Genomic DNA, 23,084 nt, shown 5'->3' with positions numbered 1-23,084 from the left:
TAATCAATTTTCCATTTTCAGTAAATTCCAGAGAACTCTGCCCTCTGCAAGAAGTGTTGGCTGGATATCCTGGTGGACTGGTTTTACTAGCAAAAGTGTTCGTTACAGAGGAATGTCTCCATGTGGGATAGACTTCAATTCCAGGAAGGTGACAGGTTCAAGCATAAGTATTATTTCTCCCCAATTAAGAACAAAATTGTGTTTATTACCCCCAAAATACATTGCTTGAGCTGGGATTTATGGATCTGCATAACTGGAGTAATTTTCTTTTTAGGCTGAGACCCTTTCTGGTGGTAGCCCTATGCTTTGAGCAAACATATGAACCAGAACTCTAAGTGGGTATGGTTAATGCATACATCGCCGGAGATCTTTGGCAGTTCAAACACGAAGCACATAAAATCTCTGCCACTTTGAGACCCAAGACCACTTGGGGAGATATTCTCTGTTTTAAATATGGTCATAAAAATGAAAGTGAATTTTATTTGATGAGAATGACGTGAAAAAAAATTATACGTTAGGTATTTGAGGAGTCAATAAATGGGCTGAATGGAGCCAAGGCCTATTACATGTGGTCTAAGGAAATGTGTTTACAAGAGGTGAATGATGCAATTAATAGAATGGATCTAGCCCTGCCAATGCTGCAGGCTCTCAGGCTAAGCAAAGGGTATCCCCATTATATTCCCCTTCCTTCCTTTGCCACTGCTTTCTCCTACTCCACTAAAATGAATGCCATGGTGCAGCTTAGAATATACTACCACACCAGGAGAAGCAATCTTAACCAACCCTACGTGTGTGCTCAGTGGCTCAGTCTTGTCCAACTCTTGGTAACCCCATGGACTGTAGCCACCAGGCTCCTCTGTCCATGGGATTTCCCAGGCAAGAATACTGGAGTGGGTTGCCATTTCCTTCTCCAAGGGATCTTCTCAACCCAGGGGTTGACCCTCCATCTCCTGCAATGGCAGGCGGGTTCTTTACCACTGAACCACCTGGGAATCTTTACCAACCCTACAGAACTATCCTATTTGCCCTGCCCAGCTTTTTCCTAGTTTTCACTGTTGAACTACATTTTAATTCCTACCTCTTCAGCCTATGTTTGCCCCTATCACTATTCTGGTTACACAGTCCTTTACATTTGTGTGGACTTAGTTGAGGATGGGAGGAAAGTAAGGATGGGTGTTTTGTCATATCTGAACATTTTTCTAGCAATCTTGCCCAAATTTTGTATTTTTGTACTGTAAAGCCAATGAAAATATTTGAGTGAATGAAGCACGTTTTCTATTCGAAGAAAGCATGTATTTCCCTGCCCGTGGGGCCTTCCACCCCGTTCACCACAACAAAGGTATAGGTAAGTTATAAACACACATGAGGAATATGGGTGAGGGGCCATCAGCAGGGGTTTTCATGAGCTGGTGGAAAATGGAAATCAGATGGACAAGGACGATGCTGCAGGAAGGAAAAGCAGAGACTGAAGGTCCACCTACTGAGAGACTTACTGCTGAAGAAGGGGCTCCGAGTTTAGTGGAGGAGCTCCCCTAAAACATCCGAGTGCAGCAAGGGAAGGGAGACATGGGTTCCCAGAAATGAAGAGGCAACCCGAAAGAGGGACCCGGGAGAGTCCAGGACGAGCTGGATGGAGGAGGCCTAGAACGCAGCCGGCCGGGGTGGGAACAAGAGGATGGGACACTCCATGTGGGAAGGTTCTAGGAAACAGAAAACACAACACAAGAGATTAAAATAGTGTATAAACAGATTAGCAGGATGGGTACATAGCACTTAAGAGTGCTAATTCTTCCTATTCCATAATAGGTGGTCTAGCGATAAGGTCAAAAGTAGACCAAATGAGCAAAAACTAACCAGATTATTTACAAATACAGTTAAAACACCAGAGAAAGACTTAAAATGGTCAAGATATTTTCCTCTGGGGAGTGAGGCTCAGGTGAAGAGCTGTAGGGATAAGAAGCCTCAGCAATCATCTTAATCTAATAAAAAAAAATAGTAAATACAATGATGACATCATAATATAATAGTATAATAACATAGGTATTGATACTAATTAGTAGAGATCTACAAAGTGAATATATTCAATTATGGCAAGTGTATACTTAAAAACTCCTATAGAAGATATAACTTTTGTGGACATAAAGTCAGAAATAGATACCAATTACCTTAATCACTGCATATCTTAAAAACTTATCCCAAGGAAATAATATGTACCATCAAAGATTTACATATAGGAAGGCTTATCATGGGCACTTTTTCTATTTAGGAACTTTATAAAACAGTAAAACGCACAATAGAGAAATTATTTAAAAGATTATGGTATCATGCCCAGCACATTGAAGGTCAAATGACTGTTAAACTTCTAGGACAGAATAGTGTGAAAAATCCATATTTTATATTCAGAAACATAATGACATGGAAAATGATCACTAGTCCCATGAAAAAATTAAAATTATATCTGAAATATAATCTCCATTTAATAACTCACACAATTCACATGAATGTGCACATAGAAAAATAAAAAAGATAACACCAAAATATTAACAAAGTTCAAGGTGCTCTTTGTACTTTTTTTTTTTAAGGGCATAAATTTATTTTTTTTCTAATTTTATTTTTTTTTTTTTACAATACTGTAATAGTTTCAGAAAGAGGAGAAAATGAACAAGTGGTACTTTGAAAATGTTAAAAACAGAGAGTGCTATATAGTAAAATAAAACCATAAAAGACTGTATTTCTTACATAGTCATTTAAATAAGAAGCATGAAAGTTGAAACTATCATAAGTTTTCTTATCTAAAAAATTTGTGTTTGCATATTCTTTTTGACCTCAGGGTAGAGGATGTTATTTGTAACTCATCCAAACTCATCTTTTAAAATTTAACAAGACAGTTCAGTAGTCTATTTTTACTATAAATCTATCTTGAGCAAGAATGTTGATAACCTGAAGGTTAACATATATTCATTAGCATTTTTTTACTAAGTCAGAGAACAACATAATCCAAACAGTCTTATCCTTTCTCTAAACTTTAAAAAAAAAAAAAAAGGCAAAAAGTCATGGACTACCTTTTGAACTTTTCCCTTCAGTTTCTCATAACAGCCTTCATTTTCCCATGAGTACAGTACATTCTTAAAGCTATAAAGTGTGAGAACATTATCCTGAAAGCAAAATGTTATTGTTAAACTACCAGATATATTTTAACACTGACTACTTTATAACTTTGAAGATACACTGAAAACAATTTAAAAACACATGTCTCCTCTAACTTTAGCTTTTACAACTTAAAATCAACTAAAACTGGACTAAGAGGGGAAGAGGCAGCAACTTATCTGAACATTCTTAGGACCAGCTCTTTTTAAAATGTGATTTTTTGTGCGTTTGAGAAAAGTGCTTTCCTATGTATTCTCCTCCTCCTCCTGATTTACTTTCCTGATAAAATGGGAAAGTATAGTTGTCACAGGGTTTCCGCAGTGACTCAGTGGTAAAGAATCTGCCTGAAATCGAGGAGACGCAGGTTCAATCCCTGGATCGGGAAGATTCCCTAGAGAAGAAAATGGCAACCCACTCCAGTATTCCTTCCTGGGAAATCCCATGGACAGAGGAGCCAGGCAGGTTACAGTCCATGGGGCTGCAAAGAGACATGACTTAGTGCCTAAACAACAACGTAGTTGTAGTAATTCTTTACATCCTAATCTTAAATGTTAAAGGCTCACTGTTGTTATTGTTGTTAAATGATGGTTTGGACCTGAAAATTTAAGAACAATTGATACCTTCTATGTCGAAGCTAATTTGCTTGAGTTGTATACTTGTATCTTTTACATGTGTCAAAGTATTAGGGTTAAGAAATCATATATATCAAATAGTTCTTGTCATGAGAAAATAATTAAAGAAATAAGGTTGATTTTTCAAAAGTTACACATAATTTTCTGGGTACATCATTACACCCATAAGGTCTCTAATAATAGCAGTGTACTGTTTCATGGCAGTGAATATCCACAAGGAGACCTGGCTTTGCAAGAAGCTTCCTTCAGCATCTTAAATGCTGTGACCACATACCTTCCTCTGTGGGTTCCACATGGCAGCTTTTCACTCAGGCACAAGCAAGTATATGAACTCCAGAGCCACACCCTCACTGGGGGCCAGGGAAGGAAACTCGTCTTCCCCAGAAGACCAAGTTCTTTGCCTACAGTTGGGTGGCCTGCTCATCTCAATCAGTGTCTGGGAATCAGTAGAATGAGTTATACCTGAAGTCATTTTGCTTGAGGCTTAGGGTTTCCCTGGTGGTAAAGAATGGTAAAGAATCCCCTGCCAATGCAGGAGACACAAGAGATGCAGGTCAAGAATATCCCCTGGAGAAGGCAATGGCAACCCACTCCAGTATTCTTGCCTGGAAAATCCCATGGACAGAGAAGCCTGGCAAGTTATAGTCCATAGGGTCACAAGAGTCAAACATGACTTAGCGAGTAAACTACACAACACATGGCTCAGAAAGGGAAAGTATTGTTACCCACTAGGAAATTTGGGTAAATCCCCCAAAGAAAGTTAAGCGTGAGAGCAGACAGCAAATGTGTCTACAATCCCCATCACCATTAAGTAGATTATTCCACATTAATAATTATACTTCTTCACTTTTCAGAGAAAACAAACAAAATGAAAAGACAAACAAAAAAACAACAAAAACCCCAACCAATTCTATGGTCTTTAATTCCAAAACCAAAATGAACAATGTTATCTGGTTTTGACTTGAAGATAGGCCCCAGTTGATGAATCCATGCACAAAAGTTGCCTTTTGATATCACTGGGAGAAAGAGGAAACACGGCCAGTCCCAGGACATAGCAGAGACCATCTTTAAGCAGTCCCAAGAAAAAAGGCTGTAGTTGAGTCTTTTAGGAGAACTTTGTAAAACTACTGCCAGAAAACTGATTGCTACTATGAGGCAACTAAATCATTGAGGTAGACATTATACTAAATTGATATCAACCAGTATAAAGGAGCCCAGCCAACAAATCAAAATCTTTATCTGAAATGATCTGTTGGATGTTATTTATCCTGTTGGACCCACTGGAGATAGGGCACTTTAAAGTGACTCCATGGGACTGCTGTCAATGCTGCCAGCTGATTATCACCTATCCAAGGCAGAAACACCCTTTCTTCCTTATCCAGTCAGTATCTCTCTTTTCTCTCCCCTCTTCATCTCCAATGCTCTTTCTTTACCTTCAGCTTTGTTTCTCTCCTGGACCCTGTAAGCATTCTCTAACTAGTCCCCCAGCCTCCAGCTTTGTCCTCTCCTTGTTCCTCCTCAAACACCACCAGGGACATCTTCCTAAAACAATATTCTAGTCCTCGTGGCTTCCTATTGTTTCACAAGGTAAAGCTCCTTAGGATAATATACAAGATTCTACTTCTTCAGCCTCAGTTGTCACCAGTGGTTACTATTTTTGTTGGCAATTTGATGAAATGCTACTATAAATACTATGAATATCCTTATAAATTCTGTCAATACTTATGAGGGAATTTATCTAAGGTATATGCTGTGGTGCGGCATTGCTACTTCATAGGACATGCACATCTTACAAGTTTTTTGCCAAACTATCTGCAAATTCATTGTACTGACTACACTTCAGTCAGAGTTATTTAAGACTTTGTTGACCACAACCTTAATAAAACTTAGTAATGACTTAAAATTTTACACATTGACTGTATTTTTTTATTGTATATTGCTCATTCAGGATGTCTTTTCTCAGTAACTCATCTTTTGTATTCTATTGGAATATTTATTTAGGGATGTTCTTTTTACATGCTGAATACTAACTCGTTGGTTATGCCTACTAAAAAAAATTCTGCTTTGTCATCTCACATCTTCTTTTGATAGACTGAAATATTTTTAAGGGATTCTCAAATTTGTATTTCAGTGGTAAAAATCACATGGGAATAAGTCATATAAGAATAAAATTTACAAATGGAGAGGGAGGTATCAGCTGGGAGTCATGGGGGACGAGTGCTCAGAGTTCCTGGGGCTCCTCTCATGGTTTCTGTGCTTCCTACCAAAGTCTTCCAGGAACTTCTGGAACCTCCACGGGTTCCACAGTGCCCAGTTTGAGAACCAGTACCCTAGGGCAAACTTCCCTTCACAGGAGAAGAAACCAAGCTCAGAGGTTTAGCTATTTACCCCAAGAACCCTGGTGGTGGCTTCCTCCACCACAGCTATCAGGAAGGAAAGGCTAGGGAAATATGCCTGCATAGTGGCCTTGGTCTCAGAGGATGGCCCTCCTTCTCCAGCATAGTCACTCCCGTGGTTTGGCTTCCAGGTATGTGCAAACTGAGGGCTTCAGCCAGTGCTGCTCCAGAGTGACCTTGCACCCATGGCATCTGTGTGGCCAGCTCACCTCTGCAATCTCAATCGGCTCCACTGTGGACATTTTATGTGACATTAAAGAAGAAACATGAGTGCTGGAACCACTGTCTTCGCACACTCTGTTGGGGAAGATCAGAGCTCACAGAGTGGGTGAGGTGGAGAAGCAGAAAGTAGAAAATACAGATGTGCAATGATCTGGCCATTCTCCATGACCTGCAGTCAGGTCTCTTGCCATTGAGGTGGAAGGGGCGCCCCAGGTTGCAGGTGCATCTCCAGTTGGTAGGAAGCAGCTGAACAAGCCCTCTGGAGATGGAGACTGGGCTTGACAGTCAAGCCAGAGCCACCAGCACTAACTCATGCCTCTGTGAACTCATCCTGTGTTTCATCCATATGAACATCTACATCATCTTCAGAGGCACAAAGGGTGTTGGTTTTAGAACTGTTAAGGCCCTTTAACATTGACAGCATTTCCACAGACAGGTCCAGACAGTTGCCCCTCAACATACATACCTGGGCTTTGTGGGCAGACATCCTGTGGGATGGCAGGGAGTGGAGAGATGGGATAGCAGGGCAGTCATGAGCCCCAACCACCTCTCCTGCACACACACCATGGCTGCCCACACTGGCCCGAGCCCCAGTGGCCAATTCTCATTCCCTTCCAGATTGGAATGCCTGCAGAGCTGTTTCCTCCTTCTCAGTGAGATTTCTGGGCTCTGCCATGTCTATGGTTCCCTTTACCCATCACATCGTTTCCTGTTTTGGCTAGTTTAAGCCAAGCCATTTGTGCAGGGGGTGTAGGATGCTGGGGGTGCTCAGCAAGTACCTTCCAGCCAACACATCTGCAGGGAGGGCTACGTTCTGCATGAACAACAAACCCTCCAGGAAGCCACCATCTTTCAAGTTAGTAATTCAACTCTCATATGTCAAGTTTATATTTTCTTTTATGACCTGTGCAATTTGAGTTAAGAACTATTTCCACAAAGATCATCTTTTCCAGTGCTTCCCTAATGTTCATATGCATATTTTAAATGCAGATTTAGTTTGCACGTGATGCTGGTGCTGCTGCTCACAGACCTCACTTTCATTTCTATTTCCATGTTTATGTCTTTAATCTACCTTTAAATGACTGAATGGTATAAAATGAGCCTCTAATTTAATCTCCCCCACCCCATGACAGCCAGGCCTTCATAACACATGCTCAGTCGTGTATGACTCTGCAACCCCCTGGACTGTAGCCCTCCAGGCTCCTCTGTCCATGGGATTCCCCAGGCAAGAAGACTGGAATGGGTTGCCATTTCCTTCTCCACAGGATTTTCCCAACCAAGGGATCGAACCCATCTCCTGCATTGGCAGGCAGATTCTTTACCACTGAGCCACCAGGGAAGTCCGTATTCACTGAATAGTCCATCCTTTTCCCACTAGTCAGTAATGCAGTTTGTCATAATCTTTATTCTATGTTGAGTCTGGTAGGAAGCTCTGTACTCTGCTTATTGCAATAGACTATTTTTCTGCCCTGCAATACCATATAGTTACTGTTATAATTACAACAGTTTTATAATAATTTCAAATACCTTTTAGGAAACCTCTTTAAAAAATAAATACATGTTTAAAGCCAAAATAATGACAATGTTTTGTGGAATTAAAACATGTAGAAGTAAAATGCCTAACAAAAAGGGCTTGAGGGGTGAATGTACATGTAGTTATAATGTTCATATATTATACTTGAAGTGGTATAATATTACTTGAAGGTAGCCTATGGTAAGTTAAAGATGTATCCTGCAAACCTGTAGCAACTACACACATAAATATAAAGTATAATTAATAAGTCGAGATAAAATAGAAATATTAAAAAATACTCAACTAATGCAAAATAATGCATAAAAAGAGGTTAAGAAAAGAATTAAGAACAAATGGGAAATAAGAAAACAAATAAGGTGGTATATTTAAACCTAACCATGTCCATAATCAAGTTAAATGTAAACGATCTAAACACTTCAGAGATTTACAGATTGCATGAAAGAGCAAGGACAGCATATATATTCTCTTCAGGAAAACCACTTCAAATACAGATGCAGATACATTAAAAGTAAAAAGATGGGGAGTAACACCTTAATAATACTTTCTAAAAGTAAGTTGGAGTGGATATATTAAATCAAAGTAGATTTCCAGATGAGAGAATATTACTCAAGATAAAGAGGGCCATTTCATAGTGATAAAGGAATAAATTTATCATGAAGAAATAACAGCCCAAAGTGTTTATGAATCTATATAACAACAGATTCAAAATACAGAACTGAAAGAAATGAGAATTTTTTGCAGCCTTCAACTACAGTTATAATTGGAGATTTCAACACTCCTGTTCCAACAATTAATAAATTGATCAACTGAATGTCATTAAAATTTTAAACTTCTGCTCTTTAAAAGTACCTAATTAAGGGAAATGAATTTGAGAAGTCAGAGAGTAGGAGAAAAATCTTTGCAAAACAGGTATTCAACAAGGGACTCCTACAACTCAGTAGGAAGGCAAACCACTCAATATAAAAAAATAGGGAAAAGAATTAAAGAAACTTTCACCAAAGAATATACACAGACAGCAAATAAAGACATGATACTCAACATCATAGAGAAATGCACACTAAAACCATGAGAGGGACTTCCCTGGTGGCTCAGTGCTGGAGAATCTGTCTGCCAATTCAAGAGACACGTTCAGTCCCTGATCTGGGAAGATCCCACATGCCACAGAGCAACCAAGCCCGTGCGCCACGGCTATTGAGTCTGTGCTCTAGAGCCTGGGAGCCGCAGCTACTAAGCTCACTTGCCCTATAGCCCATGCTCTGCAACAAGACAAACCACCACAATGAGAAGCCTGCGCACTGCAACTAGAGAGTAGCTCTCACTCGCCACAACTAGACAAAGCCGGAACAGCAATGAAAGTCCAGTACAGCCAAAAACAAATAAATAAAATTGTTTTAAAAAAAACACCATGAGGTACCATGTTGTCACCTCCTGTTTACTAATCACTGGTGAGCAGTGTCCTACCTTAGGGTGATGGAGATGCCTGATCTCAGGACAGGTGAGATCTCTTAACAGTTTCTAAGTCAGGTGTGCTCACCACCTGTGGGAAGAGAATGCTACAGGCCAAGTGGGACCATGTGAGGGTTACGCTTGGAAACTGACCTGCCGGGGTCACACACCCACCAAAGGACTGACAAAATCAAGTGTTGGTGAGGATGTAGAGCAAGTGGAACTCTCAGACTGCTGGTGGGAAAAGTAACGGCACAGCCACTTTGGAAAACAGTGTAGCAGTTTCTCATAAAAGTTAAACATAACCTATCACATGACCCAGCCATTCCACTGCTAGGTATTTACCCAAGAGAAGCAAAAGTGTATTTTTAAATAGACTTGCATCCTAATGTCCACAGCAGCTTTCTTCATAACATTCCCAAACCAGAAATAACCCAAAGTCCATCAACTGATAAGTCATCAGAAACTGTGGTATTTCCACACAATGAAATATGGCTCAGTGATATAAGGGAAAGTACTAATACAACATGCTGCTCCTGCTGCTGCTAAGTCGCTTCAGTTGTGTCTGACTCTGTGCGACTCCATAGACGGCAGCCCACCAGGCTCCCCCGGCCCTGGGATTCTCCAGGCAAGAACACTGGAGTGGGTTGCCATTTCCTTCTCCAATGCAGGAAAGTGAAAAGTGAAAGTGAAATTGCTCAGTTGTGTCAGACTCACAACCCCATGGACTGCAGCCCACCAGGCCCCTCCGCCCATGGGATTTTCCAGGCAACAGTACAACATGAGTGAACCTCAAAAGGAAAATACTGTATGATTACATTTATGTGAAATTTTAGAAATGGCAACATTAAAATGACTGAATGCAAACCAGTGGTTGTTAAGACAAGGGTGGAGGTGGAGGACTAGGTACAGAGCAGCATGTTCTAGATCTTCATTAGGGAAGTAATTGCATGAACGTAAAAACTCACTGAATTCTGTTAACTGGTGAATTAATTTAAAACATTTCTATGTAATTAAAAATTTTTTTGTTTTTGGTTGTGCTGGGTTTTCTTTGCTGAGCACGGGCTTTCTCTAGTTTCAACGCATGGGCTTTTCATTGCGACGGCTTCTCATTGCAGCAGCGGCTTCTTTATCGCAGAGAACGGGCTCCAGGGCATAAGCTTCAGTAGTTGTGGTACTCCGACTTAGCTGCCCTCAACTTCCAGACCAGGAATGGAACCCTTGTCCCCTGCATTGGCAGGCGGATTCTCAACCACTGGACCACCAAGGGAGTTTTATTATATGTAAATTATTCCACAATCAGGCTGATGAGAAAACAAGAAGGAAAAACCCTCAAGGCCTTAGGTTCCTACTGTCAACAAACTACCCCAAGTCAGCTGCAAGCCCTCTGAATTTTTGCTTTCTCTTCTTTAGGTCCTTAAGAATTTCTTTCAATTTCTTGTGATAAATATTTAGCGCATTTCCTCCAGAATGTCTGATGGTTTCTTGCAGGAGTTTAAAAAAATTCTTTTAATATCTTGTCATATTGCTGCAAGCAGAAATCTCACTTTTTTTTTTTGATAAAAATTCTCTGGCTTTAAATTAGATCTACCTAGTTTTGTGTAAGCTTTTAAAATTATGGTAGTTTCTAAGAATTGCTCACCTTTTTTATTGGGAGAAACTTACTGCATTAAGGCTCAGAAATATTCATGCTTTCAGTATGGGAAATTATGTTAAAAATAATCAACTTATAAATTCATGCTACATATTATTTTCCACATTTAAATATATTACCAGATAGAGCAAGATGATATAACATCTAAATGACTGATGTTAAATTGAAATTAAGACATCAGATTCAGAAATCAGTAATTATGACACCCTCCTTTATCTTAATACCCATCCATAAAATATAATTCAAATTATTTATGCATTTGGGATACTTTATTGAATAAATGCTTTTTTTTTTTTTGGCTATACTGGGTCTATGTTGCTGCCATGGGCTCTTCTCTAGTTGAGGTAAGCAGAGGCTACTCTCTAGCTGTGGTGTGACAGCTTCTCATTGTAGTGGCTTATTGCAGAGGACAGGCTCTAGGCGCTCAGACTTCAGTAGATGAGGCATGTGATTTCAGCAGTTGTGGCTGCCAGGCTCGAGAGCATAGGCTCAGCAGCTGTGGTGTACAGGTTTTGGCTGCTCCGCAGCATGTGGGATCTTCCCATCAGGGATCAAAGCCATGTCTTCTGCAATGGCAGGTGGATTCTTTCCCACTGAGCCATCAGGGAAATCCAAGTGCTCTATTCTTAATCTTAAAATGTTGAGTTGAATATTTCATATTAAAATTCTTAAAAATCAAATAATTTTTGTGATTTGTGAACTTTAGAGACAAATAAGACATATAGACTATACAGTCCCCATTCCTACAAGTATTAGATATAAAAACCATAATCAAATGAGTATGGATTTTGAAAGATCCCCTCCCACCCCAATAAATAAATCTGCATGTTCTCTGTGTCACTACTGCTGTCTTTTATCACTCTTTGAGTGAGTAGGGTAAGAAACCTGACATTTTCACTAGATGAACTTGGGAATTGTTAAAAAGTAAAAATTAAACCTATAATGTTATTGGATCTCAGAAAGTGTTGTAGTTTGTAAAATTGACAAGGTTCATTTACTTTTTAATGCCTCCCCAAGTGCCTGTCAACGATGTAAAGCTGTAGGAATGAGTAGCATGAAATGCAGCCTCCAAAGTCTTGAAGTTTTATTTTCCAGGGAATGTATTACATGTTAAAACATGACATTACAAAGTGCTAGAGCGAAACAAACAAACAAATGTAGAGCCATTTTTTCCAACTTAATAGTCCTGAGTTATGCCTACAATTTTCATAGAGTTGACATTACTTATTTCACCTTATGAATTCTCAGTGTTTCTATCTGATCTCTATCCAGATGTATTCAGAGCACAGTATAGGTAGGGCCACACCAGCTGCTGATATCTTTGTGAGCAGTATAATAAATACCTTTCATCCCACTTAGGGGAGAATTAAGGGGATGGAGTTCGTGAAAATTCTAGTTAACTGCGGGTTTAATTATGCAGCTCCAAATAATCTCACCAGGAGTCCCCTTCCTTACTTTCTTAAGAACTTCAAGTGGCTGGTTTATGGTTTCAAGCTACTCACCAAATTACCTAAGAGGAAAAAGTTTTCTACCATTTCCAGGAGAGTTAAAAGAATAATAAATAACTTCAATGAAGTCAAATTTGCTTCCTTTTCCCCCCAAAATTACATTGTCAAAGTAGTAAGATTCTTTGTAAGTGTAAACGCATGGTGTTCTTGTGAGTTGTTTTCATTAATTCCTGTGTAAGTCTGTTAGATAAAAGTATGAAAAAATTTGGATTCCAAATTCTACTAGACAATATGACATCTTTTATTATATTTTCAATAGAAATTTATATTTGGCACACTTAATGCATATTAGGAAATTTAAAATGTTTAAAATCTTTTAATTGGTACTCAGGGCTTCCCTGGTGGCTCAGTGGTAAAGAATATACCTGCCAATGCAGGAGATGCGTGTTCTATCCCTGGGTCAGGAAGATCCCCTGGAGAAGGAAATGGCAACCCACTATAACATTCTTGCCTGGGAATTCCATGGACAGAGGAGCTTGGCGAGCTACAGTCCATGAGGTCGCGGAGTGGCCACAACTTAAGAGCCTAAACAATAACAATTGGTATATGTATATACTACATAAAGGAGAGAGAGGGGAAAAAGAGACCATGAGAAAAGAAGATAACTTCTCTTTTGTGCAAAAAAGATTCCAAAATATTTCTATTTAAGACTTGAATCTGATTTTTCAAAGGGAAAATAAGATCCTATGTTTCACAGGAAACCACATATCTTAATGAAAGATAAAATACCAGCATATAAACCACAAGGTGGTGCTACAATTCCATGCCTACGGATACTAAATTTTTAGACGTTTCATTGATAAAGTGGTTTTTCATAATCTCTTGGTTTATAACTTTTTGCAAATGAAAGAAATAAAGCTAAATGAATTCATTAATTCTAGAAATATTTACTGAAACTACTAAATTCAAAGTTGTATGCTAACTTCAAAAGTTCATAATTTTAAAGTATGATGACTACACATGTCCCTGTATTAGAATAATAAAAGTATTTTTTAGGTTACTTAGAATTTTAACTTACTATTAATGTTTCACATGTGGCAAATATCAAATTACATTATATAAATATGAGTAAATAAAATAATTCATCTAGTTATTTAAAATGAATTCCACTATTCTCTAAGTTCATCTAAGATTATTTTCTCTCTCAAAAAGAATATAACTTCCCATCATTTAAAAAAACAAACAAAAATACTCATTGTGTATCTTGTAATACAGAACGGCCACCATCTGTGTCTGAGCTGCTAGTCTTAAAATGTGTTACAGAATAGAGTACTAAAACACTCAACACATTTTCACAACTGTCCAACTTGCTGCCAAACACAAAAGGAAAATCATGCCATGACTTCCTCAACATTAACTGAAAATGTGTTGCTGCCTTTTGACTGCGCATGAAACAGTTGTATATTTATTTAAATTTCAATGAGTATTTTCAAATTTTCATTACAACATATTCCTTAGTACAGATGGCAAGATGGTATGTATGAGAGCCTCCTAGGGACAACATGCAAGTCCCAGGTGGAGCGTTTCCAACAGGATGTAAACCATGGTCCTCAAGCCTGTACTTTAAAAAACATTATTTAGCACACTGCCAACAAATGTCGACACAAAAATACAGTGCTGGAATGACTTCACGCTCTAAAAGAAGTGTACTGGCACCTTAGCTATCCTAATAGCAAAACAGTAAAGCAGTATAATCAAAGCACAAAAATATTTAAGTATTTATTCAATATGGAACCAAAAAGCAAATATACCAAATGGAATTCAAATTCTAATAGAAACATTCCAGTGTATTGAAATTGCATAGAGAACTCTTTAAAATATACAACATGTACAGTAGCCAAAGTCCTAGAGAAGTTCATGCAGACAATTCTATATTAGTGATTTGGACATTTCAGTAACTCTGCAGTTTCTTCAAACCTGAAATATAATAAATAAATAATATATTAAGTAAATAACTAATCCATAGTGAGGTGTAGGATTTCGGTTGCTGAAATTATGCTTTTGAGCCTTAAATAAACGTCAGTGCCTATTTATAGGTACAAGTACTGTTAATAAGTATACTGTGGCCAGAAGGGAAAGTAAAATAACTAGAGTCAATTTTAAGTCTTTAAATCGTGGAGCATAAGTTATTTCAGCACATTTCAAATTTCAAAAAAAAATGATAGTTTTTTAAAGTAGTAGGCTGCATGATAATCTTACACAATTTCATATTTTATCTCAACTTCTCTTTAAAAAATACACATAATTTATATTTGTATTAGATGAAAGTATTATATTCAGTATTATCATACCAACAACTTTCTGAAAAAGACTAGCAACACTTTAACAATACTTATATGTCCCCAAACCATTCATCTACATACATAATTTAACAGTTTGACAAACTAGTTATCAAAAATAGATAATTTCTTGATTATTAATATCAACCAAAAATATCATCACACTCTTTAATCTGCAATTAATTTCATTAACAATGTTTTACATCGCTTGTTGGAAACAAAAACAGTGACTCATCTCACAAACACATAACTGTAGATGGATTTATTATTCACTGGAGTCTTGAAGGAAATTCCACACCTGATTGAGAGACCTTCAAGGTTTGAAACACACATGTACATTCTTTATATACTGTAATCCAACACAATTCCCTATAGAGAAATGAATCTCTGTTGCCCTTTTTTGGTTACTTACATTTTTTTCATCCTTTCCATTTTCTGCATTGTTGTTTCCTTTAATTTAAAAAGCAACAAATTTAGGCGATTTCTCAAAGTAAACCATAATCCAAGATGGACCATGAACATATAAAACACAGTCTAAAACACTGCACTAAGTACTGTTTATTTATCACAAAGAATTTTTATGAGATTGAGATTTATAGTTTCACTATTTTTCTTGCCAATGGCATCTACAACTAAATCTAATGCTTACTTTTTCTGACATTACAAAGGAAATCATGTTAAATGGTTGCCAGATTCTTCTTACCTCTGAGATCTCTTTCAAACCACAGTAATTAACAGTTGAGGTTCTGGGAGTTGAATCTGATGACACCGTACTATAACCAGAGGACAAAGGAATATTTGCATGCCTTTCCTCTTTGCTTTTTCTATCTGTGGAGAAATTAATTTTTAGATTAACTTTTCCTTCATGGGAGAGTCAAATATCTAAAATTTTATGTATAGAAGGAAGGAAAATAAACACCTCAATATAAAATGGCTACTGGTATAGGTCTAGATGAGTCTTTAATATTCTTTTAGGATAATGACCTGCACATGAAGATCTAGATGTTAAAAATTGGCCAATAAAAATCAAGAAAAGTAATATTATCTTTATCATGATAGCAATCAACTGAATATAGAAGTTAATGTATTTTTAAATATAGACTATCGACCCATGAATTTTCTTTTCTTAAGATAGTGGCAATTATTACTAAAACTGACTGTATATACTTCCTAAAAATCAAGAAACATTCTACCCTTAGTTGATATGTATGGAAAAAACTGCTTAAAATTCAGGGTTCACAGATTTATTTCTCTATATAACTGAATAACTTTCCTTTTTCCAGTATCCTGATATTATTCATTCAGCAAAATGATGGCAAGTCTTTCCTACAACTGAATCAATTATAGAACATCACAGAAAAGACAAGTTTCTGTCCAATCAACCCCATAAGCCCTGCATTTTTAGTCATGGTACATTTGCAAAAACAAGGCCAAAAAAAAAAAATTAGGTACCCATTTAAACTATTTTACACAGTTTACCATAAGCCTACACAGACAATCTTTGTATTGTGGAACAGAGTATTACCACATGAGAACTTTAGGCTCTCATCAAGCCATAGTCTCTTGCCTGTTGGCTCCATTCCTCTACTCACTCATCAGCATGAACTTCACAGAAACCACCCCCAACCCAACATGATTCTAAGATCAGATTGGTGAACTGCTGCTCTCAGCATCAAAAGAAGTCAAACCCTCTTCTTCCAGGTAGCATGTATAGGTAAGATATAATGTATAAACTTCATAAATTTGACTCTTAATTGATCAGGGTCAGACTAAAAATTTTTTGAGACAAGTATTCACCTCACTCCTAATCTATAATCCATGTCAGACAGTAGTCTGTCTGCTCATCACTGAGTCCTAGCGCAGGTCTTAAACTTGGTTATGTGTTTAACTAAGGGATTAATAGTATGTGCTGCAATATGTTATTTAAAAAGTTTAAGCCCAAACAGGCAACATTGAACTTGGCAAAGACAATATTTGCAAATAGCAGGCATTCAGTATTCTTGCAATGCATGAAAATTTGATTTCTACCGCAAATATTTTCTGGGGACAAAAATACAGACATTATGCTGGACAGACCATAACATAAAGTTCTTGCTCTCAAGGGTCTTGGAACTGACCTTAGAAATTTGTTGAGTAATGAATAATAAAGAGAAAAAAAGTCAACTTTTACCAAATCTGAAACTTGTAGTCTATAATAAATTTAATGCCAGAAACAGCATCTCTAATAACTGTACCTAATAACCTAAATATTGAAATTGTTCTCTGTGGAATGAAACTGGCATGTACACTAAGTATGCAGTGCTGAGAAGAAAATATCAGAGCTAATTTGCCTCCATTCAAACATGTCCCATCATTCAGTAGCTATGTAGCTTTTGGCAGTTAAATATCTCTCTTCCTCATCTGTAAAATATGGATAATAAAGCACTTGTATTGTCTTGAGAATTAAATTTTTATTACTATAGCTTCATTATGAATTCTCAGTCGGAAAAATGTCTCTTCTGCAAATATGATTTAATTATAACGTGAGACAAAATTTAGACCTTTGTCTTTTCAAAAAGTGTAAGAATCAAAAAAAAAAAAAAAAAGCTATCACTGAAAAGCAGCTTAGAAACCTTATCCCTGCTGTTCAGTCACAATGGAAATGCCAGTAGCCAAAGAAGTTAAGGGACATGGAGATTTCCCCAATTTTAGGTCCTTCACATTCTATCATCATCGGTGAACTGTTGAAATATAAGAGGTTTTTAACACATTACAGGTTACTGACAAATGTGTTTTTTTTTCTTTTACATATATTATTCACATATGTGAAAGTTATGTGTTAGGCGCTCAGTCGTGTCCAGCTCTTTGTGATCCCATGGACTGTAGCTGCCAGGCTCCTCTGTCCATGGGATTTTCCAGCCAAGAATATTACAGTGGGTTGCCATGCCCTTCTCCAGGGGATCTTCTGACCCAGGGATTAAACCCAGGTCTCCTGTACTGCAGGCAGATTCTTTACCATGTGAGCTACCAGGGAAGCCATTCCCGGTGAAAATTATTGCTTAAATTTAAATGAGAAACTATGGAGGTCCATTTATTATTCTAAAGCACTTTGCAAATAAAAGAATAAAACGCCTCTACAAGTTTGCGATTTTGTACACTGGAATTTATTCCACTACTATATGCAAGTTGGCTTTTCTAGCAACTCTTGACTTGTCTATAAGTTCAATATTTTCTTTCTTCTTAGTTTTGCAATTTCTAAAAAAATAAGGTTTCAGGGATTAAAATAATCAAATACTATAAAAACATTTTTGTGAAATCTCCTAATCATATCACCAATTCCAATACACCAAGAGCTCACCTGGATTGAGACTGTCCATGTCACTACTGGAAGCATAGTCTTCACTCATCTCATTAAACTCTATATATTCATTATTCTGAAATAACACAATTTAGTATTTAGAATAAAATGAAAAGATATGTTCTCAATTTAAATTCTTACTGCTAAGCATAACATATATATGCTTAGATACTTTTACTTTATTTACAAGCAAAACATAAATATCTCTACATATAAAAATTGATCTTTCAAATGTGGAAGGAGATAGAAACCTTGAATCTACTTTTTAAGAAGGAAAGATAGACTAGGACCAGAAATTGATACAAGTTCATCAGATTATCTTACTGGATAAAGGGAAAAGCAATAGTCACAACAGGCACCACCAAACAGGCTGTGTCCAACTAGGACTTCATTCCAACTAAACATTTCCTAAGATCCAAAACAGTCTCTTATTTAGCATCCTGAAGAATACACACATAATAATGAATAAAAGTACTTTATTATATCTGAGATACTCTATAAAAGCAAAGGAAAGAAAATACCTTTTTAGATAAAAGCATTTCTGTTTCAAGGAGAGTGACACGACTCAGAAGATTAGCCCAGGTTTTTTCATTCACCATCACTTTCCCTTTCATTTTTTCTTCCAAAGATTCTAATCTACTCTCTATGCAAGTCAGTTTCTTAAGCTTTTCTTGGCATTCAGCAAGCATGGACTGTAATGCAGTAACCTCAGGATTGACTTTTATATCCTAAAATGATAGAATAGTATCAGTTAGGAAAATAAAACTGTAACTAATAGTTCTTATAATTAGGAAAACCAAGAGGAAATGACCAACAAATGAAAGTACACTGAGACTGTTCCCTTTGCTATAAACAGGAAATAAGCCTAATGGATATCTGGTGGCTTTTACATATCAGCTATATAATAAGATGTAAGTCACAAGGCATAAAAGACATAAAAACAAGTTTTAACAGAAGCAGTAATGACCAGACATTATAACAGGGGTCTGTGACTACAAAGTAATAGAAATAATACTCATGGAAAGAGAGCGAAAGAGGGCACAAAGGACAGCAAGGGCCCCAAAAGGAAAATGAAAGGGCTGTAGTGCATCATTTTTTCCATTCATCAATATAGGGAAGAGGTGGAAAGGAACCTTCACTACAAAGTAGTCTACGTCTCTCACTAGATTGTAAAGCTTGAAGAAGTCCTATGTCTTATCCATCTTTGCATCACCTCTCCTAGTACCCTAAACATGAGGAGCAAATAATATCTTTTTAATTATATTCAGTAAGACTTAGTGATTCTTAAGTAATGGTAACATGTCATGATCAATAGTTTAAAAGACTAGAAATGTTACAAAGGTTAGATGCTTAAATAATTATGTACATCAAAGCAAGAAATACTGGTTCAAGACAAGAAGCCCCAAATTCTTACTTGTTGCTCACAGTTAATGTCAGGAACCTGTAATTCAGGAATTGTTATTTCAGCAGCCTTTAAGTCACAAACATCAAATGCTTCGTTAACATCTGTTACTGTATCTTCAGGAATGTTAGCACCATCTTCATTGTACAGGTGTCGGATCACCACAGCTTTCTTCTGCATAGAGAAAAATACATCAGAGGTGCTTTCATGTTCTCTTCCACAATTATTTTAAACACACATAGTAATTTTTCAAACCAAACATCCTATTTTCCATTTAAGATCTATAAAAGTATAAATTACCATATATGCATACACCAAATATTACAAATTTATTAATATTTTATATGTGATGATAAAGTTGTGGTCATGATTTTTAAAAAGCATTTTTATATTTTATAAAATATTGAAATAATCTATTCAATGACGTCTGTGACTTGTTTCAAAAGGTTTCAATTTGGGGGAAAAGATGTTGAGAAAAGTGATTACAATTAAGATAAAAGAAGATTAGCAAAGAGTTGACAAATTGCTAAAACTCTGAATGGATACTTTGGTAAATGTTTGAGAAGGTCCATAAGAGGAAGTTGTTTTTAAAAGGTTAACACACTATTCATATATATAGATAATTGAGCTGGCTTTATGAGAAGGACTCATTACAATGTTTTTTTCTATTAAATAAACCACAAAACATCAGTCCGTCAATAACAATTACAAAAGGAAAGCATTGAGAGGAATCTTTAGGTGAAACTGCATTTATGCAGGACTCTTCTGCCCACTTCCTTTTTCTACAGTCTGCATATGTGCAATGAAAACTCAGCACATGTGACACAGAAGCCACAACTAGCACTCCAGAAAAGCATGGGGGAAGGAGACAATTCACTTTAGCACTGACTCAGCTTCTCACGTAAACCAGTGTACTTACTGACTCCAACTTCTCTAAACTGGATGAACTTCAATACCTATCCAAATTTCTGATAATTTTGATAGAATTGATAAAACTTTGATGGATAACAAAAGAAATTTTAAGAAAATTAAAAATAAGTCTAATGTCTTAAAATTTTGTATCTTTTTCTGTTAAGACAATTTAGATCATTTCTTAGCCCCACACTGAAATAGAAGATTGAAAAATGTATTCAGTTATATCAACTCAGATTCATTAAGTCCCTACAGTGTATCTAATACTGTGCTAAAAAAGCACAACGAAGATTTGAAAAATCCGGAATAAGAAATTCCTTGTTTAGATAAATTCTAGTTGAAAAAGGATTCAGGACAGTTACATTTGTTTTCACAGTGCCCTCATTACCTGAGACAGAACAGGCACAGTTTTCTTTTTAAGTTCCTGACATAGGAGCCTTTTTCTTCACAGATTCTGCTTATATAACTCATATTATGAACTGGGGAAAAATAATTCCCTGAATCTTACGTCAGCTAAAATATACTCAAATCCTGTATCTAATGACACATTGATTATCTGTCTGATAGTCTATCCTTCGGTCTCGATGGGTTTGCCCCATGCGCAAGACAGTTGAAAGCATATTTACCATTATAAAATAATATTATGGCTTCATTTTCCCTTGGAGATAGAAAAACTATCCCTACATGCATTGAACTCATTCAGCCACAGCTTCTTGAAGCAGACAAGGGCAGGGAAAGTATCGACCAACAAACAGAAAATATTCAGAACACCATCCCCAAACCAGATTATAGATTTAAGGACTATCAACCATTGGCTAACCTACATTCCTGGTACAGAAATATAAATGTATATAAATCAAGACCTAGAACTAAAGCGGAGGCCTTTAAGAAGATTAGATACATAATTAAGAGTAAATTTTCACCATCACAAGAGGCAGAATTTGGGATTTGAAATATAAAGAGAAAACATGTTCAACTGTACATTTCTACCCTCTTCTTCTAACTTTAGGAATGTTCCCAGAAAATACACGATACGTATTGTGAAAAATCCTTACACTCTAATGTTTGAGTAGAATGTTTTTCTAGATGTTAGGCAGAAAAGGGAACCCTGTGTGTTGGATCAGTTAGGCAGGTAATTCTTAACTCGACACACTCTCTTTGTACTGTCCCACCTTTCCTGAGGTCACAAATCTGCCAGTGACATCAATGCCCACAGGTTCAGCAGATGTCTTCTCGGCACCTGAACAAGGTTCTGACTTAGCAGAACTGGTCTTTTTCCTTTGTTGTGATGGAGTCTGAAAAAAAAGGTATTAAGACTTCATAAACTATGTGCTTCCCTGGTGGCTCAGATTTTAAAGTGTCTGCCTGGAATGCGGGAGAGCCAGGTTTGATCCCTGGGTCGGGAAGATCCCCTGGAGAAGGAAATGGCAACCCACTCCAGTATTCTTGCCTGGATAATCCCATGGAGGGAGGAGTCTGTTAGGCTACAGTCCATGGGGTCACAAAGAGTCGGACACGACTGAGCGACTTCACTTTCTTTCTTTCTAAACTATGTGGGAAGATAGCATGTATATATTAAATTCCTCTACCATTTAAATTATCAGGAAATGTGACTGCCAAATACTGCAAGTCTAATGAGACCACATGTTTTTTGAAAACTACAAAGTGATGAAAATGTGTTATGTTAGTTTGTTATATTAGTTTAGGACTAGTAGCTCCAAGTTACAAATGTGTCAAAACAAATGACTTGTATTTAAAGCAAACATCAGGCATTGTAAGGCCACTCAGATCTGTGAGTAGCACAGTAATTGCACTGTGCATTAATTTGCTGACTAGGTATTGACTTTATATATTAAAATATAGCCACTTAACATAAGTTAAAAATCTATTAATAAAATTACCTTCTCAAGACTACTCAACTCCTTGTGCTTTTTCATCACACAATTCAAAATATCACATATAATTTGGATTTTCCACTCTGCAAATCCACACTGGATAAACTGCTTTTTTGTCAAGATTGGTTTATAATTAAATTGATCACGAAGAAGCTGTAAAGAGGAAATAATAGACCAGCATAAAGGTTGGGAGCAATTTCTTTCAAAAATCTAAAATGGTAAATGACCAGGGATATACTACCATTTTTAAGAGATGGGGGAGGATTAAGCCACTATAGAAAGGGCACTAAAGAGATTTGTAGGGGTGCTGAGATCGGATTAAGTAGGAAATGGGTAGAAAACAGGTAGCTAAGAATGTACCAGATAGCTATCCGGAAAGATGGAAAAGATAACCATCAAAAGTTTCAAATACTCTCATAGGAACTAGAAAAACTCTTGCTTGCTAATACCAGGTATCAGAAAACCATAGTTCTCCTTGTTTATAGAAATTATGACAATTTTTAGACAAGTCAGTAGGCTACTCAGTTTCAATTTCTCCTGTGTAAAATGAAAGAAACGATTAAAACAGTAATTTCCAAAATCTCTTCTGTGTAACCTCAGATTTCCTAGAAGTCCTTTTAGGCAGCCATGGATGCTTTCTGAGGTAAGAAGCAAAGAAAGGGAAGATTAAACAGAGACTACATATAAAAGCTACCATCTCATCAAACTCTTTACTTAAAA

The 23,084-nt window shown here is 36.9% G+C and overlaps 1 protein-coding gene across 8 annotated transcripts in view; it reads right to left on the bottom strand.

Annotated features, from left to right (window-relative positions):
• Positions 1 to 1,271: 1,271 nt before the first annotated feature.
• The window catches only part of CEP44 (centrosomal protein 44), a 33,618-nt gene continuing 11,805 nt past the window's right edge, over positions 1,272 to 23,084 (bottom strand). For 3 of the 8 annotated variants that reach the window (XM_040231403.1, XM_040231330.1, XM_040231491.1), the window contains 7 exons: positions 22,371 to 22,517; positions 21,642 to 21,764; positions 19,570 to 19,731; positions 18,677 to 18,883; positions 18,156 to 18,231; positions 15,522 to 15,646; positions 1,272 to 1,700 (listed from right to left, as the gene is read on the bottom strand). In XM_040231403.1, coding sequence (XP_040087337.1) covers positions 1,533 to 1,700; positions 15,522 to 15,646; positions 18,156 to 18,231; positions 18,677 to 18,883; positions 19,570 to 19,731; positions 21,642 to 21,764; positions 22,371 to 22,517 — 1,008 coding nt within the window. In that variant the 3' untranslated portion in view covers positions 1,272 to 1,532. Of the gene's footprint in view, positions 1,701 to 12,100; positions 14,457 to 15,230; positions 15,269 to 15,521; positions 15,647 to 17,943; positions 18,053 to 18,155; positions 18,232 to 18,676; positions 18,884 to 19,569; positions 19,732 to 21,641; positions 21,765 to 22,370; positions 22,518 to 23,084 lie in introns of those variants that run through there. The other 5 variants (XM_040231572.1, XM_040231663.1, XM_040231746.1 and 2 more) reach the window with 5 other exon arrangements.

This window comes from Oryx dammah, unplaced genomic scaffold, assembly GCF_014754425.2.
Source record: "Oryx dammah isolate SB20612 unplaced genomic scaffold, SCBI_Odam_1.1 HiC_scaffold_1, whole genome shotgun sequence".
In the NCBI taxonomy this organism is placed as follows: domain Eukaryota; kingdom Metazoa; phylum Chordata; class Mammalia; order Artiodactyla; family Bovidae; genus Oryx; species Oryx dammah.
Note: the sequence above shows the minus strand (reverse complement) of the source record. Positions and strands in the feature narration are given on the sequence as shown.